General features: G+C 39.7%; 1 protein-coding gene across 4 annotated transcripts in view; it reads left to right on the plus strand.

Moving 5' to 3' along the window:
- luzp2 (leucine zipper protein 2) overlaps nucleotides 1–26,785 on the plus strand; it is a 242,263-nt gene that overhangs the window by 194,502 nt on the left and 20,976 nt on the right. For 3 of the 4 annotated variants that reach the window (XM_052028976.1, XM_052028975.1, XM_052028977.1), the window contains one exon: nucleotides 5,641–5,805. In XM_052028976.1, coding sequence (XP_051884936.1) covers nucleotides 5,641–5,805 — 165 coding nt within the window. Of the gene's footprint in view, nucleotides 1–5,640; nucleotides 5,806–16,985; nucleotides 17,059–26,785 lie in introns of all 4 variants that reach the window. The other variant, XR_007957404.1, reaches the window with a different exon arrangement.

Raw genomic sequence — 26,785 nt, forward strand, 5'->3', positions numbered from 1 at the left:
AAAAAATTCAAGCAAGGTTTCTCAAGATTTCAAAAGCAAAAGAAGCATGCTTTCAATTGCTAATTTTAAATCAAGTTTGGTCAGATTTTTGTTAACCAAGTAAAGGGCTCTGGGGCAGTATATAGAACCAGGTCATAGGAACTAGTTTCTTAAGTGCTACAATAGTGGTAACGTTAGTGAGCTCACAATGATTCAGCATTTGAACCTTCCCAGGACCATCCATATATTGGCCTGGAAATACACAGACTGCTGGTCTGCTAATGTAAGACAAGCAGACTGCAGCCTTTTCTCACCGTGGACAAACTTAGAGACCATTTTCTAAATTCTAAAGTGGAGTAATCTAAACAAAACCCTATGCATTTTGCTTTTTACAGAACATGCATTAAGAACTTCTGACTTCTACAGATTTATCCTGTGCTCTGCAACACATAAAAAGAAACAGAATCCACATTCTTAGTGATAAACATTGATTTGCAGCATCAGGCAATGTTAATTACAATGGCTTTATATATTTGTTTTTCACCGAAAGTTCATAATGATTCAATAAATAGCAGTGTCATTGGATCAGCAAGTATTTGTTTAACCATCTTGCAGGAAACCACAATGCAAATTTCCTGTGCAAGGAGGGCATTTTTGTTGTGTTCCATATTCCGAGGGCATGGCAAAAATAATCACATTTACATGTATTAAAAGAATAGAAAAACAACATTAACTGATTAAAGCTATATAAAAAAATAGTGATATATCAGCCAGTCATGACCTGAAGACTAGCAACCTTTTCACAGTTGCTTCTAACTGGCCAATGTTTTGGCAGATAATCAGGTCATATCTTTTGGATAATCTAATGACCAAGGTATCACTCTTGTTATAATATGGTTAGTGATTCTTGCCACCAGCTTTGAAACAAAGTAAAGTAACATAACAGCAAGAAATAAGATAAGATCTTTATTAGTCACATGTACATCGAGACACACAGTGAAATGCATTTTTTGCGTGGTGTTCTGGGGGGCAGCCCGCAAGTGTCGCCACGCTTCCGGCGCCAACATAGCATGCCCACAACTCCCTAACCTGTATGTCTTTGGAATGTGGGAGGAAACCAGAGTTTTTGTTGTTATTTATTTTGTATTGTAAGACAGCTCAAGGCACTGCACAGGGGTGTTGTCAAATAGAATTTGGCACTGAGCCACATAAGGAGATATTAAGGCTTGGCAAAAATGGTAGACTCTAAAATAGTATCTTTTAAACAATAATAGAAATGGAGATGCAGGGATGTTTAAGCAGGGAACATCAGAATTTATGGCCGCCATAAGCAATTAAATCAGGAAATTAAAGGTGTCAGAATCAAAAGAGTGGATATCTCAGATAGGCTAGTCAATGTGACAGAAATAGGGCAGGTCAAGGCTGGGGCATGTGTTAAAATCAAAGAGCAGTAACTCATTGTTTAAGTGGGAGAAAATTTAGGTGAGTGAGTACAGGAGATGATAAATGAATGAGACTTGTGCAAGCAAGAGTATGGGCAATTGAGTTTTGGATAAGCTTAAGTTTAAGGAGAGTAGAATCTGGGAGGGCAGTCAGAAGTGTATTGGAAGAGTTGAGCTGAAGAGTAACAAAGACTTACATGGGTGCTGAGGCGGGTTGGAGTCTTGGAATGTTACAAAAGTTTGAAAGAGTGGTCTTACTAATGATGTAAACATATGGTTGGATCCTCATCTTGGGGCCAAATATGGCACCAAGTTTTTAGTTCAATTTCATCTGGTTGCCAAAAAATGAAAAAGATTAAGTGAACAGGGAATAGATACTATAGCATTGTTCAAAGTCAATGCCAAGATTGAGTAGGAGGAAATTTTTGCTCTTCCAAAGCAGAGCAACTTGAGAAACAGGATTAGATTTTTCAGACCATCTGTTGTGTTACAAAATTACATGTGGATTTTCTATATTTCAATTCTCTTTTCATTCCTTTTATCCAGATATTTTAATATCATTTATTGAAGAATACTAAGATCCATGGTTTTTTTTGAGAGAGAGGTCCAGGCTTCTACAAGCATTTCTGCTTCCTGATTTTAGCCTTGAAAGACCTACCTCTAATTTCTTAATATCCACACCAGTGGGAAAATATCTTCATTTTTATATATTCAAGAAGGATTTTTACAACTGATCTTAAACCCATATGCCTGCAGCTATGGAATCTTGTCTTCCACTCTTCTAAACTAACAATGGCATTGTCCAGTCCAACAACTCCTGAATTAAAAAGTCTTTGAAAGATTATGACCAGTATTTCTGAGATTTTCTAAACTATGCTTTTTTAAGTCACTGGGTGGAAACCATCAGTTTTCAGAAATGTATTTATTTTAAGTTTCATTATTTTCCACACTATCGTTTTGTTATTTACGGTAAATCCAATAAACTCTCCTTAATTTATTATTTGTTTCTGTTTCACAAACGGACATTGTATTTTCCTACTGTGAAAATGTATGCAAGTGTGTGTTTAATAAATATACCAATACCTTGTTGTTCAATGCAAGCCAAATTCAGTGCATTTTTGATATTTTGTTTGATATTTCGCAAGCAATTCCTGAACAATTCCCATATTTTAAACATTTAGAATTCATCATGACTTTGTGACTTTGCTGGCAAGGCCAGTATTTGTTTCCCACTCCAATTGCCCTTGAGGCTGAGCCACCATCTTCAACCACTGCAGTTTCAGACCATGTGGTGAAGATATCAATAAGTTTTAGATAAGATATTTTTTGACACAGCTCGAACATTTTCAAATCAGGCTAAAGAATAATAGAAAGAACACTGAAGATATTACAGGCCCATGCCTTTGTCCTTTTAAGTGGAAGAAGTTTTAGATGTGGAGGTACTATCAAGGAAGCCTGGGCAAATTGCTGCACTGCTTCTTGCAGATGGAATACACTGCACTCACTGTGCAATGGCAATGAAGGGAATAAATGTTTAAGGTGGTAGGTTGGGAAAAAGGAACTATTCTCAAAGGTTCGAAAAATTCTTCCTTTAAGAGAAGTTAATCTCCATAATGTTTTTCTTCTGTCTATGAAACATAATGTGAACAGAGACCATAATGGCAAAATTGCAACTGCAATATATAGGAAATGAGTTATGGAAATGAAATCAGCAGGTGAAGTTGGTAGATATTGACTTCTCTCAAACTGGGGAGAAATCCAAGTTCAGCTATGATGTAGGCCCAAATAAACACCAAACAGACACTAAATAAAGGCCATGTTACAGCCCCACTGGGAGCAATAATAAAACTCAAAATTGATTCTTAGGATCTAGAGGTGAGTAATTAGAAGTGGCACTGATAGTGGTCTGGGAGTACCACAGCTACCACACCTTCGTAGAATTGTTACAGTATGTAAGGAGACCATTTGGCCCACTGAGTCCATCTTCTTGTCACAATGTCTAAGCTTTTTGACTGGAGCTCCTGAAAGTGAGGTAGGAACCATGGATATGGTCCCACACAAGATGTGATCAACCTGGTGGCCCAGGCATATCTAAACACTAGCGGTGAGCTCCCTATCTATCACTGAGGGAATACATCACACTGGGGTTGGAGATCTGCTATGGCAAGAAAAAAGAGATTCTGCAGGAGGAAGTACAAGGTAGCTGTCTCCTAGATTTTGCAGAAACATATCTCCTTCCAATCAAGGGTTATACTTTTAAAAATATTTGAGCAGTCACCTCTTTGGTTTAAGTGCTGAGGCCTCTCCATAGATCTTTGAAGGCTATATGCCAACATCTAAGAGGTGCCCATGGTGTCCAACATATAGTATGAGCAAATGCAAAACACATGGCAGAAGTCAGCTCACTACATTGTCAATGAAAATCATAAAATTGCAGATGCTGGAAATCTGACATAAAAACAGAAAATGTTGGAAACACTCAGCAGATCAGGCAGCATCTGTGGAAAGCGAAATAGGGTTAACTTTTCAGGTCAAAGGCATGAACTCTGTTTCTTTTTCCACTGATACTGCTGGATCTGCTGAGTGTTTCCAGCATTTTCTGTATTTCACTTCATTGTTACATAATTTACATGTGACTACCTACTTTGTTGAATCGGCTACCAGGGAGAAATTAAAAGATTCTGCACCTGACTGTGTTTCTGGCTCCAATGAGGCAGGGGGAGAAAATCTGGGGAAGGATGTATACATCACAAAGAAAGAAAACCAGGAGAGAAATAGCTAATTAGACATAGAACTATTAACATGTCAGACCTGATACCATTTTCATTCCCTCCTTTCTTTTAACAGCTTTAAGAGATAATTATATCTTCTGTTGCCAAAATTTCATTCAACTTTCTCAATTATTATATTGTATGATATTTGAGAAGCATTTTACAAGAGTTGAATCATGCTGACCAATGTTTCCAAAGCCTGATGTGGAAGTCTGAGACATCCTGAAGGTCATTGCCATCACATCCAACTGTCTGCACTCCCGCTGAACTTGCTACTGAGCCCAGAGTTGAAGCAGTGAATTACTGAAGACATGAGTTGAATACACTTCACATCTGGCCCTCAGCTACTTCCTGGGAGTGTTGCCACGGGAATGGTGACCCCATTTTTTTTCTGGAGAAAATTATAAATGCTTCACTTATTTTATTTTGCTGTTTCTCATTATTTGTTGAAGATTCAATGTGTTTTTAATGTACTATTGAGCTTTTATAATATTATTTCAATCTATTTGAATAATTTTTACATATCTCTGATTATCAGAATCATTTAACACAGTTTAAAGGCTGGAGTTCAGGATTGCTCCCTGAGGCCTACTCACTGCTTGGAGCCTATTCTGTCTCATGCAATGCCTCTCTGGATCAGGCCTTTCAGCCTTCAGCTTCTGAAACAAGTGTGAGAGGAAGGTGAGCCTGGGCAGAAGCCTGGGTCCAGGACAGTCCAGCCCTGCAGGAATTTTATTTCCAGCTCATCTAGTCCAATAGTTTTCATTAAAGGTCACAATATTTTGTCTAACAGTTCCTTATTTCCAATCACAGCACAACTGGAGGAGAAACTGATCCTCAGTTGTTTCTCACTTCTGAAATTCAGATGCCCTGATGTCAATGGAACCCACTGCCTTGGTGCAGTGTGACTTTGCAGCTGCCTTTATATTACACATTCCACAGAGGTGACCAAAGGTGAATTTGTCTACATCTGACCTTACATCCAGCAGACACACTTCAAAAAGAACATCATGATGAAGCAGTTGGCAGTTAATTGTGCAAATTCTACATGAGAACTACTTTATTGATGCCAGTAACAGATAATATCCAAGAGGAAAAGGATTCTGCACCAGATTTCTTACCATTTTCACTCACTGTGCTGAAATTTGCTGCCACTATTTTAGTAGTCACAGGCTGTAACATCCACCTGTTCATTCAAAGTTGTTTTCTTTGATTCTGAACATTTGCTAACTGTTCAATTTAAGTTATGAAAACTAAGCAATAGAGCACAAGAGTTATTGTATATAAAAATGCAATCAAATTAACAAATAATTAAATAGGGTTAAACTTGAACTGTCTTTTCTGTTTGCAGCTTCCTCTTCTGTGCCCTGATCTTTCATCCAAGTTCAAAAGATTCTGATTGAATGGTTTGATGGGATCTAATCAGTGTGTGATCTTCATTGTCTCAGGAATCCCAGCTGAAGGCTTTGAAGGAGGTGGCACGTCTCTGTGTGTCAGGTATCCTAAAGAACCAGCCTCCCTTTATGAGCATCGTCCCTCCCAGAACTACAGAGAATGGGATCTTATTAAGCAAAAACAGTTCCCGATTTCCCTCCTACCAGCCCTCCAGAAAGGTAAGTGACATGTGTATGTAAACTGAACAACTGGTGGATTTAAAATAAAACCGTGGTTGCTGGAAATCTGAAAGTAAAGCAGAAAATGCTGGATACACTCAGCAGGTCAGGCAGCATCTGTGAAAAGAGAAACTGTTCATGTTTCAGGAGGAAGACCCTTCATCAGAACTGGTGGATTTTGTTGTGTGAATCTGAATGAAGCAAACACTTTATCCCATCAGAGTGTTTAAGTGAGATTCAGTGATTACCTCATTAGAATTAGATCCTAAACTAAAGACTATTCACCAAGGAGATCTAATGGAATTCAAAATCTTCTACTTTCAAAATTCTGTCAAAATAGTCAAGCAGCATCAATAGTCTGCATAATAAATTATAGAACATAGAACATGTGTCCTCTCTCCCAAACAAATTATCCTACTGTGTTGAGAAGCCTAAGAGAAGGAATATAATCTAAAAAATAGAGTTTCACATCCAGGAGTGGTCAGGAAATATTTCTACTGACTAAGAATGTGTCAGAAGTTTGTGGAATTCTCTTCTGCAAAGGACAATTGATTTGAAGTCAATTGTCAATTTTAAATCTATAATCAACAGACCTTTTATTTGAAGTTATTGGTGAGATGGGGAAAGACCTCACATGGAGTTAAGTGACAGAGCAACCAAGATTTCAGTGACTTTGTGAACAATACTGTGCATCTCCTTACACACAACTTCAGAATGAAAACAACTTTGGAAATGAGTCATTCTGTAAATTAAGTTACGTAGTTTATGAGGGTGACTGTGTCCTACGCCATGAACTAACATGACATGTGCTCCTGTCAAGCAAATTCCAGGTTAATGATTAAATATGAGAGGGAGTTAATTAATCAAAAGGTCAGCCGAGGGAGAACCAATAGGAAAAGTAGATTCTCAAAGTGACCTTATATTGTGCTTGCCTGTAGCACAACATTTTGTCATTTAAGTTTTGCTGACTAGCCTCTATTGCCATTAGATGTATGGGAGCTGAACTGCATCGTCCCTGAAATAGGGTTTGCTGATTGTAATATGCAATTAACCCATACTAGTTGATCCCATCCAGACAGTTGTCCAACTTTGGGATACCCAATAGCTGCATGAATCCAGCGCTAACTGTGCTGTCCATTTGCTTACCCATCTCAGCCACCAGCTCAGAAACTGACACTGAGTGGAGAGATCTGGCCAATCACTGGACACAGGTGGCTTGAATCAAGCCAGAGGCAATATCAGAGTGCTAGCTCCCCAAAAGACAAGATTGCAATGTGTTCTAATGCAGATCAGATATGGACATGACTGGGGAAGCCTATAGAAAATAGTGATGGGCACTCACGATGAAATACTCGATGCGAAGGCAAGCCACCCAGAAAACCTATTTGGTGAATCAAAGAGCCTGAAGGAGTCCACCTCAATATAGCAGAGGATCCCATTATTCCTCGCATGGAAGTGGTGGCCAACTCCATTATAATACTAGACTAAAACTACCCTGATGATTAATGTCACAGCTTCCATTACAGAAAAGCAGATAAGCTCATACTTTAGTCATACAAAGTCGACTTGCTGCTATGTTGCAATTATGGCTGATGCATGCGTTCAAAAGGACTTGCAGTCCAGAAATTTGACTTCCAACAGATTACTTGAATTATTGAGGTGCTGCCACAGGGGAATGGCAGCGATTTCAGGGAACACAAATATCTGTTGCCTTTCTTGAGATGTCATTCCAACCATGCCCATACCGCTGTCTGCTAGTCAATGAGTCCAGCCAACCTCTCATGCTGAGAGGGTGGCAGAGCTGCTCAAGACCATTCTCCAAGTACAGCAGCAGCCTTCCACCAGTTATTCTGAAATAACTCTGCATGGGTGTGACAGAACGGGCAAACACACATGGAGGACAGTCACTAGAGCAATATACAATTTTGATTATATGCACTAGGGCATCGTTTGATTTATAAACTTGGTGTTAATGTTTATTTTTGTTGACTGTTGCTTTTGCATTGGGGCCAAGCAGACACTATGGTGGTCCGTAACAGAGGAAAGGGGAAAGAGGGAACCACTGGCAAATAGAGAATTAGGGCTGTGTTAATTTGTTTCTCACTGGAGTTCCTGAATGACTCAGTCAGAAAGGAGCTCTCTCTATTGTCTCCTCCCTTCCTCTTCATTCTCCTCCTCCTACTCCTCCCACTCTTCCTCCTGTTTTATAGCTGCTCACTGTATGGCTGTCTCATGAGTTGAGCCCTAAAGAGGGGGAAGTTGTTTGACATACCATCAGATCACCAGGAATCATTATGTCCACTAATATTCACTGCAGGGCTTCCCCACAATAATCCAGGCAGCAGACTTGTTACTTCAGCACTCCCATGGCCTGTTTTATGTCATTTTATGTGGCAGCTTGGTATTTGCCACATCTGTATTTTCCATGGATGAATGATTTGAGTCAAGAGCCATGTCATCAGTGGATGACGTTTATTGCCCAGCAGCCACATTTTTTTGGCTTAAATACAAATGGCACAGCAGAATGCTGAAGAGTGAAGGCGTGATGATGACTGGCAGTGTCTAGGATATTGGCCAGGTTGTTGCCTTGTGCATTGCTACATTCCAGCTGGGAATTATGGAGTTAGAACTTTTCATGGTTGTGAAATTTTCCCAAGCTGAAATGCAACACCTGGCTGCAGCAAAAGGCCCCTTTCCATAATGAAGACTGCAATCTTTTGGAATCAGCATGCTCACCGCATCTGTGCTCTCTGGCAAAAGAGGACGAAGGGTGTTCAGCTTCTATTGAGTCAAGAGTAACAGGGATCTTCTTTCTACAATGGGAAGCTTTGAAAATATCTCCAGCTCCAGGCTGGTTGAATCCTGCTGCTTAAAGGTTCATGGCTACAGTGACCTGGATAGCCATTGACAATGGAGTCCTTTCCCTGTGTCAAGATTGCAGTTATAGCTGGAGCAGGTAACATGTATCAGTGGGGATGTTTTTGCTAGTGTTCAGAGCTCACAGTGTTTCTCACTGAGGTTCAGTTGGAAGAATTGCTCACTGAACACCCATGGCAGATACAGCATCCTGCTAAAAGCCCTCTTCTATCAACTCGTTTGCTCAGTCTGCCCTCTGGTCCTTCTCCCAGTCATGGTGCACTCCAGGGAGGATGCCAGCTCATGCAGCCACATCAATGAGCAATGGCTTGTGCAGAAGTTCTGAAGTCACTTAGCACCAGCTGCAGCAATCCTGGTGATTTTAAAGAAACACAAAAGACTTGTAGAATTGTTACAACCAGCAGTAGAAATCAAGCTGCATATAGTCTGTGGGTGTTTGATGACCCCCTTCGATAGCACTGTTTGGGGGATCCTGCTGCTGATGTATGTTCAGCTATGTGAAATAATGAGAAAGGGTAGTTGGAGCACTGAGCTCTAATTTTGCAAAGTTAACTTTAAACCAAGTTGTATGGTGCTTGATGTCATGATTGGCTGATACCTTGGGGGTAATATAGGTGAACCTGTTAAATACTTCACCAGTATAGCAACAGCCATGTGCAACCCATGTGTGTGCACATTGTTTGCCTTATTAGATTCATTTCAGCACCTATTCCACTAAAACACTGGATACCATGGAGCTGATTTTTTTTTATAATACTTAAAACTCAGCAGTTCACAACATCAGATAGAAGAGTGACTTTCACAATTTATTGCTATTTTTTCTTGTGTACTAGGACAATGACTGAATTTTCTTTGTTTCCCTGTACTGGCCAAGATGTGCAGTGAATTCATTTAAAGCTTTACACTCCCTTCATTCCAGAAATCTGATCACTAGATTAGACATGCAGCCTCTGAACCTAGAGCAAAGCATACAGTGGAAAATGAGCAGTGCCCCAGAGCTCTCAGCTAAAGCTCCAAGGATTTATATCTGTAAGCCTAGGGACAAAAGCAGCCTTCCTTCCCCTCTGAACAAAAAATCTAATATTGAGCACTGAATCAGCCTTTGAAAGCTGTTGCATTAATTTTATTCCAATTTGCACATAATGTCATTACTGCTTCAATTTCCTGAACAGAAATCTGGTCTCATTTTCACCGTGCTTTGTTTTTATTGTTTCCATTCTGTCATTGTGTGTCTGTACTTAGGTTTATTACTTTTTTTCTGTAGAATATCATTTCAGTGAAAGTAATTGATAAAAGCCTCCTTAGGTTTCCAAAAACAAAATAATTGAGTCAGAACATTGTAGATTTCTATCTGATGCTGCTTTGTCTTTTTCTGTCAGTCCAGACAACCTAACTTATTGGATGGGTGCATTAGATTGGGTGCAGTTTTACACGCCTTTCATATTGCTCTCCAGTGATTTCAACAAGACATGGAAATAGTTGGGTGTTTAACCAGTATTGTGGTTGATTCTGACTTGGGTAGGCAGGTGGTGAGATGAGGTTATAGTTGCCCCAGTTGTTTTACTTTCCATCAATCTAGTCCCCCTTCTTTACATGATTGCTAAAAGCAGCAGACTGTTCAAAAGCCATGAAGAATGTACAGCTCTGCTAAAGCTCACTGTTGTTCTTTTAGAAAGCTTGTGATGATGTGTTTGTTGCAGCATGAACTCAGTGATTGGCGCCAAAAAAAAACAGATGCCCTTGGGGAAGATTATTAAAAATCACCTCAGTAACCTTCAGAAGCTGCATGTCCCTTGTTTGTGCAAATAACCTTGTTTAAAGGGACATTATTGCTGGGAAGGAACCAGCAGCATCCATTGGGCCTATTCCTATTAAGAATATCCAGTAGGATTGCCAATAAATCAGGTGTTATTACAATACAATTATTTTTGAAGATTTAAGTAAATTGATCTTTCAATTTTGATTTCTATATTTTAAAACATTTCTAGTATAAGCAATGCACAATATTTAGCCAGTCTGTTAAACAGCACAGAATGGGCATATTATTAAATTTTGGAACTTGGCAGTCATTCCTGAATTCAAACAGATGGCCTGGCATATTCTTGAACTTGGTTTACTACAAAGTGACTAATTGCACAACAGGTAGTTTCCTGCACTCAGTGAGTTACATCTCCGCTGACCAAATGCCAAAGTTATTGTTTTCCTCTTTTAAATTTGGAATAGTGATGGTTTGGTTTTTTTAATTGTCTTTAAATTAAATATCTTGCTCCATTTCACAGAACAGTTAAGAGTCAGTCTTGTTACTAGGGTGTCTGGAGTCAGATATAAGCAGAAAGGAAGAAGGAATATTGATTGCTTTATCATTCCTGACACTACATTTTTATTCCAGATTTATTTTGTTAACTATGTGAAAATCTCCACCATCTCATTGTGAGATTTGAACTCATTTCTCTGGATTATTAGTCCAGAACTCTGGATTACTTGTCTAGTAACTTATCCACTACACTACTTGACTTTTCAGTTTGTACATAGTTTTGGTCTCCATACTCAAGACGAGTTATACTTGCTGTAATCAGGGAACAAATAGCAAATTAGATAAGATGAAGCAAGATATCTTCATTAGTCACATGTACATTGAAAGACACAGTGAAATGCATCTTTTGCGTAGAGTGTTCTGGGGGCAGCCCGCAAGTGTCGCCACTCTTCCGGCGCCAACATAGCATGCCTACAACTTCCTAACCCGTACGTCTTTGGAATGTGGGAGGAAACCAGAGCACCCAGAGGAAACCCACGCAGTCACAGGGAGAACGTACAAACTCTTTATAGACAGCGGCCTGAATTGAACCCAGGTCACTGGCGCTGTAATGCCGTTACGCTAACCACTGCACAACTCTTCTTGTTATATCCTTGAAGAACCTTAACACATTTATTAAACATAATTTTCCTTTCATAAAACAATGCTGATTTGGTTTGATTGCATTAATCTTCACTATTAAATGTGTTAAACTTCTTCTGGGATATCATAAGCAGAGTTAATAAAGAGGAACCTGTAGATGAATTTCCAAAAGGCATTTGATAAGAAGCTACATAAAAAGCTTGCACACAGATGTAAACTCCCAGTGTTGGGAGAAGCAGAGGGTTGTGGTGGAGGGAATGCATTCAGATTGGAGGGCTGTGGCTAGCTGTGTCCCACAAGGATCGGTTCTGGGACCTCTATTTGTCGTGATTTTTATTAATGACTCGGATGAGGGGGTAGAAGGGTGGGTTGGCAAGTTTGCAGTGGACACAAATGTTGGTGGTGTTGTGGATAGTATGGAGGACTGTCAAAGATTGAAGAGGGACATTGATAGGATGCAGAGCTGGGCTGAGAAGTGGCAGATGGAGTTCAATCCGGAGAAGTGTGAGGTGTTACACTTTGGAAGGACAAACTCCAAGGTGGAGTATGAAGTTAAGAGCAGGATTCTGGGTAGTGTGGGGGAACAGAGGGATCTGGGGGTTCATATCCACAGATCCCTGAAAGTTTCCTCAGGTGGATAATGTAGTTAAGAAAGCTTATGGGATGTTAGCATTCATAAGTCATGGGATCGAGTTTAAGAGCCGCGAGGTGATGATGCAGCTCTACAAAACTCTGGTTAGACAACACTTGGAGTACTGTGTCCAGTTCTGGTTGCCTCATTATAGGAAGGATGTGGAAGCATTGGAAAGGGTGCAGAGAAGATTTACCAGGATGCTGCCTGGTTTAGAGAGTATGGATTATGAGGAGATACTAAGGGAGCTAGGGCTTTACTCTTTGGAAAGAAGGAGGATAAGAGGAGACATGATAGAGGTATACAAAATATTAACAGGAATAGATAGAGTAGACAGCCAGCGCCTCTTTCCCAGGGCACCAATGCTCAATACAAGAGGGCATGGCTTTAAAGTAATGGGTGGGAAGTTCAAGGGAGATATCAGAGGGAGGTTTTTTACCCAGAGAGTGGTTGGGGCATGGAATGCACTGCCTGGGGTGGTGGTGGAGGCAGGTACATTGGTCAAATTGAAGAGATTGCTAGATAGGCATACAGAGGAATTTAAAATAGAGGGATATGTGGGAGGAAGGGGTTAGATAGTCTTTAGGTGAGATTTAAAGGTCAACACAACATGGTGGGCTGAAGGGTCTGTATTGTGCTGTACTGTACTATCATCTATGATTCTAACATGGATTGAAGACTGGAAATCTGAAGTAAAAACACAAAATACTGGAGATACTCAGCAGGACAAAGCTGTATCAGTGGGGAGAGAAAGTGAGTTACCATTTCAGATTGATGATTTTTCATCAAAACATTAACGCTGTTAATCTTTACAGAGATGATGCCTGATCTACTGAGTATTTCCAGTATTTTCTGTTTTAAATCCTTTTATTACAAATCCCTTGAGATAAAGTCTATTAGAATCATTTGCACCCATCCATCAGTGGTCTTCATACCTGGACATCAAAATCACATTAATCCTCCCAATGACTAGATCTTCACTTTGAAAGACATATTCTGATTTGTTTTCCTTGGATCAAAAGTGGATGACTTCAGACCTCTGTCTATTGAATTCCTCTTTTCCACAGTTTTCCCATTCATATAAACTGTCTTGCTCCATGCACAATTTGCTGTGTACTGCATAACTTATTAGGTCTGTGAAACCCTTGGTGCATCTCACCAGTCTGTGTATGTTCCCTTAAATCTAAACCCCTCAACCAATTTTTAATCCACATCCAAAGACCATTTCCCATTTGGCACATCTCACATTTGTTAATGACTTTCACTGTCACACTTATAAGTGAAGAACAATTAGCTGGGCAAGTTCCAAACAAATTTAACACCTTCAGGAGGGAAGAAAGAGAAGGGAAAATGTAACAAAAAGAAAGGTTAATGATTATACAGCTATAGGGTACATGCAGAAAATCAAAAACTGCAGATGTTGTAAATCTGAAATAAAAATAGAAGATGGGGAAACACTCAGCAGGTCACACAGTACATGTAGAAAGAGAGACAGAATGAATCTTTCAGGTTGAAGACCCTGCTAAGCATTTTGGGCACTTTCTGTTTTTATTTCATAGTGACAAGCAAACGTTTATGGAGACATCCGATGAGTGACATTTTCTCAAATGACAGAAATGCAGAATAGATTGCCAAAGAATAGATCCATTAAATTTCTATGGGGGCTCCTTAGATTGTCTGGAGTAAATGAAAATTTTAAAAAAACTGCTGATGCTGGAAATCTGAAATAGAAACACAAAATGCTTGAAACACTCAGCAAGTCAGGCAGCATCTGTGGAAAGAAAAACCAAGTAATGTTTCAGCTTTGGGACCCTTTGTCAGAAGATCATCCAGAGTAACGTTGGTGGAAGATTCATGAAACTCTGGAGGACTAGTGCAAATGTTTTTAATGGTCTTGTAGTTTCATCAGGTCTTGCAACCAGGTACCAAACATACAGCAATTAGAGAAATTCAATCCTGAAGGCTTTAGTACCCTACTTATATTCCAGGCATAGCTCTGCTTTAATGCATTAAAAAGAATATGAGTGAATAATAGGCTGAAAGTGAGACTGCGGGATAAATACATATTATAAACAAATATTCATAATACAATGGTTCTATTCCCACATTGACCGCAGAAATATCAAAGTGGAATTTTAGATTGTTTCATAAGGGTTTCCTAAACTATGGCAGAAGATCAGGAGTACCCCAAAGGAAATTCATCCCCATCATCTTTGTCAGGTTGAATTCTGTAAATTACAGTGTTATATTGGCATCATAGAGTATTTGATTGACTTCAGGAGTCACAGAGAGAAGTTTTAAAGGGTTTTATCTCTGTGGAAGGTTCATCTGTTGTTATTACTTGAACAGATTACATTTCAGAATAAAGTTTACATTTTTCGCCGGGGACTATAGCTTTTTTCTCACTTCACATTTCATTTTATTTTCTTGTTTCCTGGTCAAATTACTTCGCTAATAACTTGACATCAAAAAATAATGTAATTCTTTGCATCAATTTCAGATCAACTTACAAAATGTTAGTTTACAAATATGAGCACCTCTGTGGTCTCCATTGCAGTAAATCCATTCAAATTCGGAATAAGTAGAATCCACTTTGGGATTACGTAGTGGTGTGGAGCCCATTATATTGGCACCTTGTTTTGTGTAAGGTTCACGTCTCAAAGCAAGTTCTATACAAAGAATATTTTCATAGTCTATATGGTACAGGGTTTTATTGTTGAGGTTATGTTATATTTATTTGTCGCAGTTATTTGGCTGATGCCAAGGTCAGTCAAGGAAAGAGGCAGATACAAATGATTAAATTGTTATACATCCACTGATACCTTGCTAAACATGCCTTTGAACTTTCAGACAGTTTGAGAAGTTAATTAAATCAATATAACAAGAGTAATCACCTCAGTGAACACGCCTGAAATCAATGAGAAATATGGACAATTCAGAAAGGAGGCTGAATGTGGCTATCCCTAGTGAGGGTAGCTAGACTTCACTGGAACTCTTGATGAGTGCTGCTCCCCCTGGGTGGCAGATACATGAAGCAGCAGAGCCAGCATTAGACCTGCCTTTTGACAAATCTCCTACCCTCTCATGATTCCCCTTCTGATTCTGTAGAAGCCACAAAAAAGGATTGAATTGATTAGAGAGAGCTTTGATGCGACCTTATGCCTCTTCAAGTCAAGCCCAGTGCTGAGACATAGAAGACCCTGGTCTCAGCTGAAGACTTCAGCAGAAGTCTTGTGGCCACCTGTATTTGAGTCCCTTATGCTCTTGGATTATCTGCCTTTACATTAACAAACTCCTTCACAATAGTCTATCTCAATGAAAACATGTCATACATTTGGGATGTTTTGGTGAGATCTGGACGGTCTAAGATTTCTGGTTGTTTTTAATAACCATGTTTTTTTAAGTCTATGAACAAAGTATTTGGCAAGTAATATCATACTCAAAAGCATTTAATTGGCTGTATTAAAGTAATATCATTTATAATGAGCAAGAGCCTAAGTTAGTGAAAGAAAAAATGAACAGTGTTGTACAGAAAACTCTAATAAGTTTCAGAAAATAATTCAGGAACTTTAGTGAGGAGAGGATAAGGGTTACTTTATCAGGATGATGATTTTTCATTATAGTAAACTAAAAACTACATTGCCTCTTCCTTTAATATACAATTGGCCCTCATTATCAGTTGATTTGTATCCATGTACTCACAAGGTCAGCCCTGGGCCCCATCACAAATTTATTCTAACAGATTTATCTATATACAGTACATGTACACACTGAGGAACCAATCATTGTCAGTATACATACCGTGATCAGTTTCCAGACCACTTTGGTACACTGCTCTAATGAAGAATGGTCTTTGTTTACACTGTGATTTCAAAACACACCACTGCTTGTAGTCTTTAGTGGAAGTAGTTTGTTAGCTCATATTGTTTCCTTTTAGGTGTTCAATCATTTGAATGTGGCATGTTTTTTTTGTTATCTGTAGGAAGTCCACATCTCTGTCCCTTGTAGAGCATCAGGATTTACTGTATATTATTTCAAGTTTCAACAAATTTACAAGAAATTTTTATCTAGAAATGTAGGAACATCCAGCTTTGAGTTGGGGAGGAGGGAGGTGATGTTTAGGGGTCACAGGGACAAATCAACCCATACAGATACTGGGGTTTGCGCATTCCTAGTACTGGGTTTGTGTCTTCACTTCCATCAAATTGGGAGGAGATCAATTGGATGTTCAGCATGAAAGGAATCATCCTGAATGGGAGGGTCAAAAAAGGGTGCAGAATAGATTTACCCAGTTATGAAAGAAAACTACATTTCAAGGACTCTGAGCTAAAAAAGAACCCTTTCTGAAACATCGTGATGGTGTGTCAAATGGTGATATATTTCATGAATAAATAATTAATAGCCTTGGATTTACCTTGGACTTTCAGCCCTCATGTGATTGATTGTTGAAGACTTGCACATAAACTATTTTTCCCTCACCATGAGGGAAATGACAGATTTAGCTCCAAAGGCTCAAATGTGCGCTGCTGCATGTGACACTCCTGAAATCTACAGGGAAAAGTGTCACTGCATGCAGCTGAGATGTTTAAAGAGATGTTTATAATTTTCTCTGAAAGAACCTTTTATTTCCTTTGCTGTTGGCTGGTTTTTCTATTCACAAGTCTTGCCCATACATTCTCTTACAGAAAGAGAATTTACAGTAGAATATATAACAAGAGCACCTTTCATTTCTAAAGTATCTTGAATGTTGTAAAATTTCCTTTGCTTCTTCACCAGAACACAATTGAATGAAGTCTGACACTAACCTAAAGAAAGAGATATTAAGACGTATGGCCAAAAGCTTTATCCGGTAGTGTCTTAAGGAATAGGCGAAGGTCGAAGGTGAGGGGTATGAGAGTGTGAGGGAGAGAGTGTGTGAGAGAGAGTGCGTGTGTGTGAGAAAGAGAGAGAGAGAGAGAGAGAGTGTATGTTGGGGGGGGTGAGGGAGAGAGAGAGAGAGAATTTGTGTTGTAATGTGTGTGTGTGTGTGTGTGTGTGTGTGTGTGTGTGGGTGTGTGTGTTCGGTTGCCAGTATCATGGATGCAATAAGGAGTGCAAAAGGGCAGCTGGAGCAATGATGACCATGATGGGATGAGTGTCTGTGTGTGAGAATTGAGGTTAGAGTGCTGCATAAGGAATGTTAAGCAGCACAGAGCAGAATGTGTCAGAGCATGTACCTTGAACTACAATGGTTCGTTTATTTTTTGGTTCTAATTGTGTTTTATCTTGTACAATTCTTGTATAATCTTGTATAATTTATGTTTTTCTTCTGAGTGTTGTGCTGTCATGCTATGTGCCTGTAATGCTGTTGCAAGTATAATTTTCATTGCACATGTGCACACACATAGTTGGGCATATGATAGTAAACTCGAATTGACTTGACAACATATCCTTAAGGGTCATGGAATCTTTTCAACACGTTGCCAGGGAAGTGATTCCTGATTAGCATGTGTTTTGCCTGCCACTTGTCTTTCCCCTCTGAGCAGGTTGCTGGGCTTCCCTGGCCCCTGCATCTCTCTTTATCATCAAGTACTGAGTCAAATCTGAAAAGTAGGGGAAATGATCCCTTTCCTGCAGATGTAGAAGTGGTGTGACCCTGCGGACAGTGCGCTTTAGGGGCTGGAATGGGCCGTAGGTACACAGCATTGTGACATTAATGACTGGCAGACTTATGTTTGGAGCTTAAAGGTAGCACTGCACACTTAAAACACATTTATAACACAACAATTGCAATGAAAACTGTGCCTGAGTTACACAGTTTGTGATAGGCATGGATTAATCATGGGAGTTTTGGCTTGGTATTCCTATCTAATTTCCAGAGAACTCCTTATGTTTCATATTATCATAAATCTTAACCTTGACAAAGCTAGAATTTAATAAGCATACTCTGAGAATAACATCATGTGGTCAATATCAAGTTCATATTTCTTTTATTTCCATTTGGAATTTACTCATTATTAATTTTGCCTCTATATTTTCATTTCTGTCATCCATCCACTAATTTGTAAAGGACATATCGTAATACACTTGTTTGAAGACTAAACATTAGTTTAATTACATTCTATTATTAAGGGTAAGTCAAATACAGTGGTAAAATGTTAAAACTATGCATAATGTAATTATACCCCAGGTAAATGAATCTGAATCATCTAAGATATCTTGTTTAAGATTTTCTTGCAAAAAGACCATTTTCCCTCCGATTGCGTCTTAAAGTCCCAATCCGATATCTGATGAAAATGTTTAAAAGAACACCTTTGGTTTTAACTACTTGACTGGTAATTTTGGATTTTAAACGTGTCTCTAGAATCAGGAGGAAAACTTAAACGGATCCAAGCAGCAAATTGCATAATACATAACACAAGATGTTTATGAAGAACCTCAGTTTTCAGGATAATGCCTCTATAGTAAAAGAAGTTCATCACTTATTTAGAAACAAGTGTGCCCATATATTGTCAAAGGCATAGTGTCACAGCATGTGGAGCTACTACCTCACACCTACCAGCCACCTAGGTTGGATCCAGACCTCTGGTGCTGTCTAAGCAGAGTTTGCATGTTCTCCTGTGACTGTGTGAGTTCCTCCTGGGTGCTCCAGTTTTCCTCCCACATAGCAGAAATGTGCTGGTTGGTAGGTTAATTGGCCACTACAAATTACCCTGAGTATACGTGAGTGGTAGGAGAATCGGAGTGAGAGAATGGGTTCAATGGAGGCACAACTTTCAATGAAATAGGTGAGCGAGGAGGATTGCTCAGAGATCCAGCGTAGAGTTGATGAGCTGAATGGTCTCCTTCAGTCTCAGAAGAAAATACGAGAAAAAAAACATGAGGAGGTAGTTGAGATCTTCATGTCAAGTTCTGTATCTTCAGTTACTAACTACCTTGTAACTATGCATCATTCAATTTGGTTTAAAACAGTGTAAGAACCTTGAAAATGCATGATAATGAACAGTGTTTCACTGTCTTGATCTCCCACCTTCACTGGTTCCTTCACCCACCTACCTGACAGGAGTGACACACAATTGAGAGCACAGTTAATTGAATTTATCCCTTAAAATACTTAAACCGTATTGTTGAATACATCAGTTAAATGGCACCAGTAAAACACTTTCTTGACAGTCAGAGACTGTTATATTGTTCAAGTCTCCATGTATTAGTTGTTTCATCTTTTTTCTGGCATACGCCCAGGGCAAATTCTAAACAAACCACACTCAATTTAACTTTGGATCATTGCTCTTTTGATAGTACAGTCCCTTATTTATACTTATCATTCACAGTTTCACCAGTTCTTTTATCAAAACTCCAAACACTTACCCTGATATTGGCATTACCACACTGAACATCAGTGGCTCGCCATTGACCAGGAACTTGTGAACCAGCCACGTAAATGCTGCGGTTACTGGAGCAGGTCAAATGTTGGATATCCTGCAGCGAGTGACTTATTGCCTGGGATTCCAAAGCTATTCAACATGTTAGGATTGTGAAGGAATACTCTCCAGTTGTCCAGATGAATGCAGCTCCAAAAAGCTTTCAGGAAGCCCAATACCATCAAAGCAATCACATGATTGCATTATGATCACCACCCTTAACATTCATTCCTCCACTGCTATTCCATTGTGGTATGGTACGCGTCTTCTGGAAAATGCACTGCAGTTACTTATCAGTGCTATGGCAGCAGCATCTCCCAAACCTGCAAATTTTAACAAGAAGAACAAAACCAGCTCAAACACTGCAACTTTGCCACCTGCCAGTTCTCCTCCAAGTCAACATACTGTACTATCATGCTTTGGAAATATATTGGTGTTCCTTCATTCTGGAACTCCCTACCCTACAACATTTTGGGGTTATCTTCAACCAGAAGGACTGCAGTGGTTCAGCAAGATGGCTTACCAGTGCTTTCTCAAGACTAACTAGGGATGGACAATTCTGGCCATGGGAACGATGCCCAAATCACAAATAATAATTTTAAAGCTTGCAGATGAAATAATTCAGTTATAAAATAATGAGAATATCAAACCAATCAGTAACTAACAGAAATAAATCAATATTGAGAACTAAGTTTTAGTTATAGTTATACCATAGTGTCAGTAGCAGTTTAGCAGTCTCCAGCCTCTGACTCAAAAGGTTGTGGACTCCAGTTACATCCCAGAGACTGGAGCAGAAAATCTAAGCTAAACTCCAGTACTAGATTTCTAAGAGTTGCTGTCTTACAGATGCAGCATTAACCCGGGTTCCTTCTGCTTTTCAGTTAGGCACAAAAAAAATCCCATGACCACAGAACAAGGAAAAGCTGTGGAATTCTTCCAGGTAAGTTTGCTCATTGGTTTTCATTACCAACAGCCAAAATAATTTTTCTGGTCATTATCGCCACGCTCTTTATGCGGCCTTACTCCATACAAATTACCTGGCACAATCCTACAAATTCTCATCTTCAGTTTGGTGCCCACATCCTCGCTCACCTGAATGAAGAAAAATGGGACGCTAAAGGTAGTAAACCTAATGTAATTAGGATTCTCTAAAAGGCTTTCAGAAACCATCAGCAATGATATTTCTCCTTGAAAATTCTTTCCTGCCTTTCTCGCTAACCATTTATAAAAAACCTCCTGGAAGATATATGTTCATGACGTGAGCTGTCCTGACATTTAAAACTGCTCAAGCAACTTCATAAAATGATGTTGAAGAGGAGGTTGTGTTGATATAACTCCTCGATAAGCCTGTCTTCTTGATATAAACTTCTAGATAAGCCTGACAGGAAAGCCACAATGGCTTCCAGAAATGACTGTAAATAGCTATCAGCTTTATGGACATCACAGAACCTAATCTGCTATATTAAAATAGGGTTTTTAATGATTTTCTCTGGGGTGGCACTTTAGCTTAATTAATATAGCAAGTTAGCATTATATGTTGCTGTCAACTGCTGGCAAAATTTTATAAACAAGCTTTCCGACTATTGTTTAGTTCAGATATGGGCACACAATGCCTATGTAAGAACCTTAGTCAATGTTTAACAAGCAGTAACATCTAGCACACCTTTATATACCACTTACTTTCAAGGACCAGAAAGTCATCCACTTAATAATTCAGCAAAATGATCCTAATGGATGCCTGATGTTTATTTTTTTTAAAGATTACAGACATAAATAGACAATGAAGGCAGTTTGCAACTATGACATTAATTCCTTAACAAATATCTTATGGTTAAGATTTTTAGAAGCAAAGAGATGTGAAAATTCCACTGTGTTGCAGGAAAGCCATTTCTTTAAGAGCATATGAATAGGGTATATAGTTGTTTTTTTCCAGATTTCAAACTAAGACAGTTGGATAATCTCACATAAATATGTTGCCTAAGCATTGTTGGTACAGATCTTATATTTAATTGGTTGAAACAACCCTGCTATTCCAACCATGAAGGGTCATCGGTGAAACAAATTACATTCATTTCAATCAAGTCAGCACTATCAATGATCATAGGCTAAGAGGTTAAAGTTACTCAAATTCAACATTTTAACTCTCACTGGACATCACTGGATGTGAAGCAAATGGAAATTATTTCAATCACAGCAGTACAATATTCTGAATGAACCCTAAAAAACATGATTAGCACCAATATGCTAATGGTACCGGAAGACTGGAGGGTGGCAAAAGTTGTCCCCTTATTCAAAAAAGGTGGTAGGGATAGTCCAGGGAAATATAGACCAGTGAGCCTTACGTCTGTGGTGGGCAAGCTGTTGGAAAGGACTCTTAGAGATAGGATCTATGGGCATTTGGAGAATTATGGTCTGATCAAGGACAGCCAGCATGGCTTTGTGAAGGGCAAATCATGTCTCACAAGGCTGATAGTGTTCTTTGAGGAAGTGACCAGACAGATTGATGAGGATAGTGCAGTAGATGTGGTCTACATGGACTTTAGTAAGGTATTTGACATGGTTCCACATGGTAAGCTTCTTCAGAAGGTCAGAGGCATGGGTTCCAGGGAAGCTTGGCCATGTGGATTTAGAATGGGCTTGCCTGTAGAAAGCAGAGGGTTGTGGTGGAGGGAGTGCATTCAGATTGGAGGGCTGAGACTAACGGTGTCCCACAAGGATTGGATCTGGGACCTCTGCTTTTTGTGATTTTTATTGATGACTTGGATGAGGGGGTAGAAGGGTGGGTTGGCAAGCTTGCAGATGACACAAAGGTTTGTGGTGTTGTGGATAGTGTAGAAGATTGTCAAGATTGCAGAAGGACATTGATAGGATACAGAGCTGGGCTGAGAGGTGGCAGATGGAGTTCAATCCAGAGAAGTGTGAGTTGGTACACTTTGGAAGGACAAACTCCAACGCAGAGTACAAAGTTAATAGCAGGATTCTTGGTACTGTGGAGGAGCAGAGGGATCTGGGGGTTCATATCCACAGATCCCTGATAGTTGCCTCACAGGTGGATTGGGTAGTTAAGGAAGCTTATGGGATGTTAGCTTTCATAAGTCGAGGGATCGAGTTTAAGAGCCGCGAGTTAATGATACAGCTCTATAAAACTCTGGTTAGACCACACTTAGAGTACTGTGTCCAGTTCTGGTCGCCTCATTATAGGAAGGATGTGGAAGCGTTGGAAAGGGTGCAGAGGAGATTTACCAGGATGCTGCCTGGTTTAGAGAGTATGCATTATGAGGAGAGACTAAGGAAGCTAGGGCTTTACTCTTTGGAGAGAAGGAGGATGAGATGTAGAGGTTTACAAAATATTGTGGAATAGATGGAGTAGACAGCCAGCGCCTCTTTCCCAGGGCACCAATGCTCATACAAGAGGGCATGGCTTTAAATTAATGGGTGGGAAGTTCAAGGGAGATATCAGAGGGAGGTTTTTTACCCAGAGAGTGGTTGGGGCATGGAATGCGCTGCCTGGGGCGGTGCTGGAGGCAGGTACATTGGTCAAATTCAAGAGATTACTAGATAAGCATATGGAGGAATTTAAAATAGAGGGATATGTGGGAGGAAGGAGTTAGGTAGTCTTAGGCGAGGTTTAAAGGTCGGCACAACATGGTGGGCTGAAAGGCCTGTCTCGTGCTGTACTGTTCTATGTTCTCTAATATATCTAAAAGTCACAGTGTTGCTGTCAATGTTTGTTAATGCAAGAGCAAGTGGAGATATATTTTGTTCTGAGGTAATCCTTCAGGACTGAGAATGACTTGCTTTCAGTTTTGTGTTTTCTGAAGTGATTGATGAGTCCATTGTGAGTCTGGAGATTCTTCCACTGACAGAGTGGGTGGGTGGGTAGTTTTAGAAGTGGTGCACTCCTTCTGCCATTAACACATGTCTTCTGTGTGTTCCTGATGAATAGTCTCAAGATTGATCTGTCACAGGAAGAGATTACCAGGTGGACGGAGGAAAAGTTGGAAGGATGCGCTCAATGTCTTGAAAGAAAATATAACACTCCCACTGGATCTCAGGAATCCACAGCCCATAACTACACAATGTTGAAAAGGAGAATTGGTTTTATTAGAAGAACAGTTTGTATTTAGTTGAGGATCTGGTCAATTCACTGACTTGGTTGGCTACATTGGAGGAGGATGCAACAGTGCATCTTGTGGTTCCAGAAATCAGTGGGAATAACATCTAGACTTCAGCATCTAACTCCAGACACTGTTGTCAGATTCTCTCCATTTCAACAGTGAACTCTGATAGCTTCACCATTGGCATCAAGACAAAAGGCTGAAACAACCTATCTAACCTGACACTGAACTTATAACCCTATATAGCCTCCAGAATAGAAATTGCCTATCTCTTGCTCTGTAATTTCACCCATCTCTGCTTCTGCCACAACTTATCCACTGAAATGCACAACCATACCTTATTAGTTGTTAGAATGATAACTCCAAAGCTTTCTAAGCTGATCGTAGATTCAGAGCTTGCCTTGGTGATGGGGGCTCAGGCCTTTGGTGACTGGGAGAGCTAATGAAGAGTCTATCCAACTCTATCAGTAGCAAATTCTCCCAGAGCCAAAACTATTCATAACCTTGCATCCATCAAAACTCTATTGCCAATATCTTAATGTGCACCACCTCATTGGTACTCACTGATCTACAACAAATTTTAATCCAGCAATCCCCTAGTTTTGAAATTCTTATCCTTGATTTCAAATTATTCCTTTTTTCTGTAACCTTCTCTGACCCTACAATCCCCTGAGATCTTTGCACTCCTGCAGTTTTGGTCTCCTGTGCATTTTAATCCTACTACTATTGACTAACATGCCTTCAGCAGCCTGAGGGCCTAGCTCTGGAACTCCCTCCAATCCCTCTACCTCTCTTCCTCCAACATGCTATTTTAAACCTATCCCTTTGACCAAGCATTTGATCATATCTTTCCATCACCCTATATGGCTCACTGACAAACCTTGATGGATAAAATGCTGAAAAGTTGCTCAATATATTTTAAACTGGGAAAAAAGCGCAATATAAGTGCAAGTTTTCAGCGTTGTTGTTCTTCTTCTTCTTCAAAATGAACAGCTCCAGTTGACGGAATTGCTTCAGGAGTCTACCTAAGAAATAAAATCATTTCCTCCAAAAAGGTATCTGAATATGTCATAATGAAAAATTACAGATATTTCACTCAAATGAGTGCCATAAAATAGTTCTTCAGGCATATAATTCATTTCCAGTGTAGTTTCAAGAATGTCAGTAATCTGCTTGTTTGAATGGTTTCTATTTCCTCAGCCAAAAACAGCTTGACCTGGAGACATTAAAATCATAAGATCATTCTGCTCGGAAATGAGCTCTTCAGCCCACAAAGTCCGTGCTAAGTATCAAACAACCATTTACACTAATCCTGCAGTAATCCCCAATTTCCTAACTGCCCAGCTCCTCCCTCCCACCACCCCCATTCCACCAGTAACTACCACTCACTTATACACTGCCACTTAGAATCACAACACAGAAACAGGCCCTTCTGCCCAACTTGTCCATGCCGGCCAAGATGCCCATCTAAGCAAGTCCCATTTGCCCGCATTTGACCCATATCCCTCTAAACCTTTCCTCTTCATATACCTATCCAAATGCCTTGTAAATTTTGCTATTAATACTGCATCAACCACTTCCTCTGGCAGCTTGTTCCATATGTGCACCACTCTCTGCACAAAGAAGTTGCCCCTCAGGTTCCTTTCAAATCTTTCCCCTCTCACCTCAATCCTATTCCCTCTAGTTTTTGATTCACTGGCAGCACTCTCATAATTTAACCTACCAATCCACGTCTTTGGAAGGCCCAAGGAAAATGGAGCACCCGAGGGGATACCAATGCCATTACTTATTTATCTACTTATTTATTATTAGTCACATGTACATTGAAATACACTGTGAAATGCTTCTTTTTGCATTACTGAGAATGTGCTGGGGCAGCCCGCAAGTGTTACCACTCTTCTGGCGCCAACATAGCATGCCCAAAACTCCTAACCTGTACATCTTTGGAATGTGGGAGGAAACCAGAGCACCCAGAGGAAACCCACTCAGACACACGGGGAGAACAAACAAACTCCTTACAGACAGTGGCGGGAATTGAACCCGGGTCACTGGCAAGAGAATGTGAAAATCCACAATAGGCCTGGTGTCCATCCAGTGATCAGATAAGTGGCCGGGGAGTACGGGATTGGGTTGGCAAGTTGGGTAGTGGAAGTGAGGGGGTCTATTGAGAGCTTCAGCAGTATGTCAGTGGGGAGTGATGAGGAGGTTTCAGATTTAGAGTTTGGATCAATCAAATCTTCATGGGGTAAATAGTTTGTGATATTGGCATTAAAGTCTGGACCAACCAAAAGTCTAACCAATTTCACTCAAAGAAACCATCCACTTCCTGCCATCTTAACCATTGCCACTGATGTTCGTGTCGATACCATGTAACCCAAGTGTTAAGATTAATAAAATCAGAAATCTTACAATCTTATGTGTGTTTCCACCATAATGATTACAATAAGCATTCTTAATGAATCTTAATCTTGCTGGATATCATCTTCTGTGTCCCTGTAAAAAAAAGGTAGTCTGCTTAGGGCTATTATGTTTCAAAGGATGTCTGTGGCTAGACAGGTTTAATGTGTTTATAAAGCATGAATGTTTATCCTCAATACAAAGAATATAGCTTGTGCCCTTGATATTTGATTGTGTTTTCTTCCACATTACTCAGGTCAGCTGCTTGGGTGACAGTCAGCCTGAAAAGAGTTCTTTTGCTCTAGTCCCAGCATCTAAATATAAAAGCTGCTTTCTGCAGTGCTCTGCATATTATTATAAAAGGAATTCTATATTGATATTTTGTCCCATAAATAATAAAATTTGATCACGGGTCATGATTTTTAAATGAATATTTCATAGTTTATAATGCATTAGCTACAAGCTCTGTCAAGATTTCCCGCAGAACTCTCATAAAAATGCTATTTACATAGCTGTGACTTCCAGCGAGTAAGTGAGCCTTCTGAAGTTACCTATTTCTTCTTTATGATTACTTTACCAGTTTAAGGGAAGAGGTTTCCTTCTGATATGTGTGCAGTAAAACAGCTAATTATATATGTTAATAGAGTGAAAAATGTGCTTA

This window comes from Pristis pectinata, chromosome 14 (assembly GCF_009764475.1).
Source record: "Pristis pectinata isolate sPriPec2 chromosome 14, sPriPec2.1.pri, whole genome shotgun sequence".
Lineage (NCBI taxonomy): Eukaryota > Metazoa > Chordata > Chondrichthyes > Rhinopristiformes > Pristidae > Pristis > Pristis pectinata.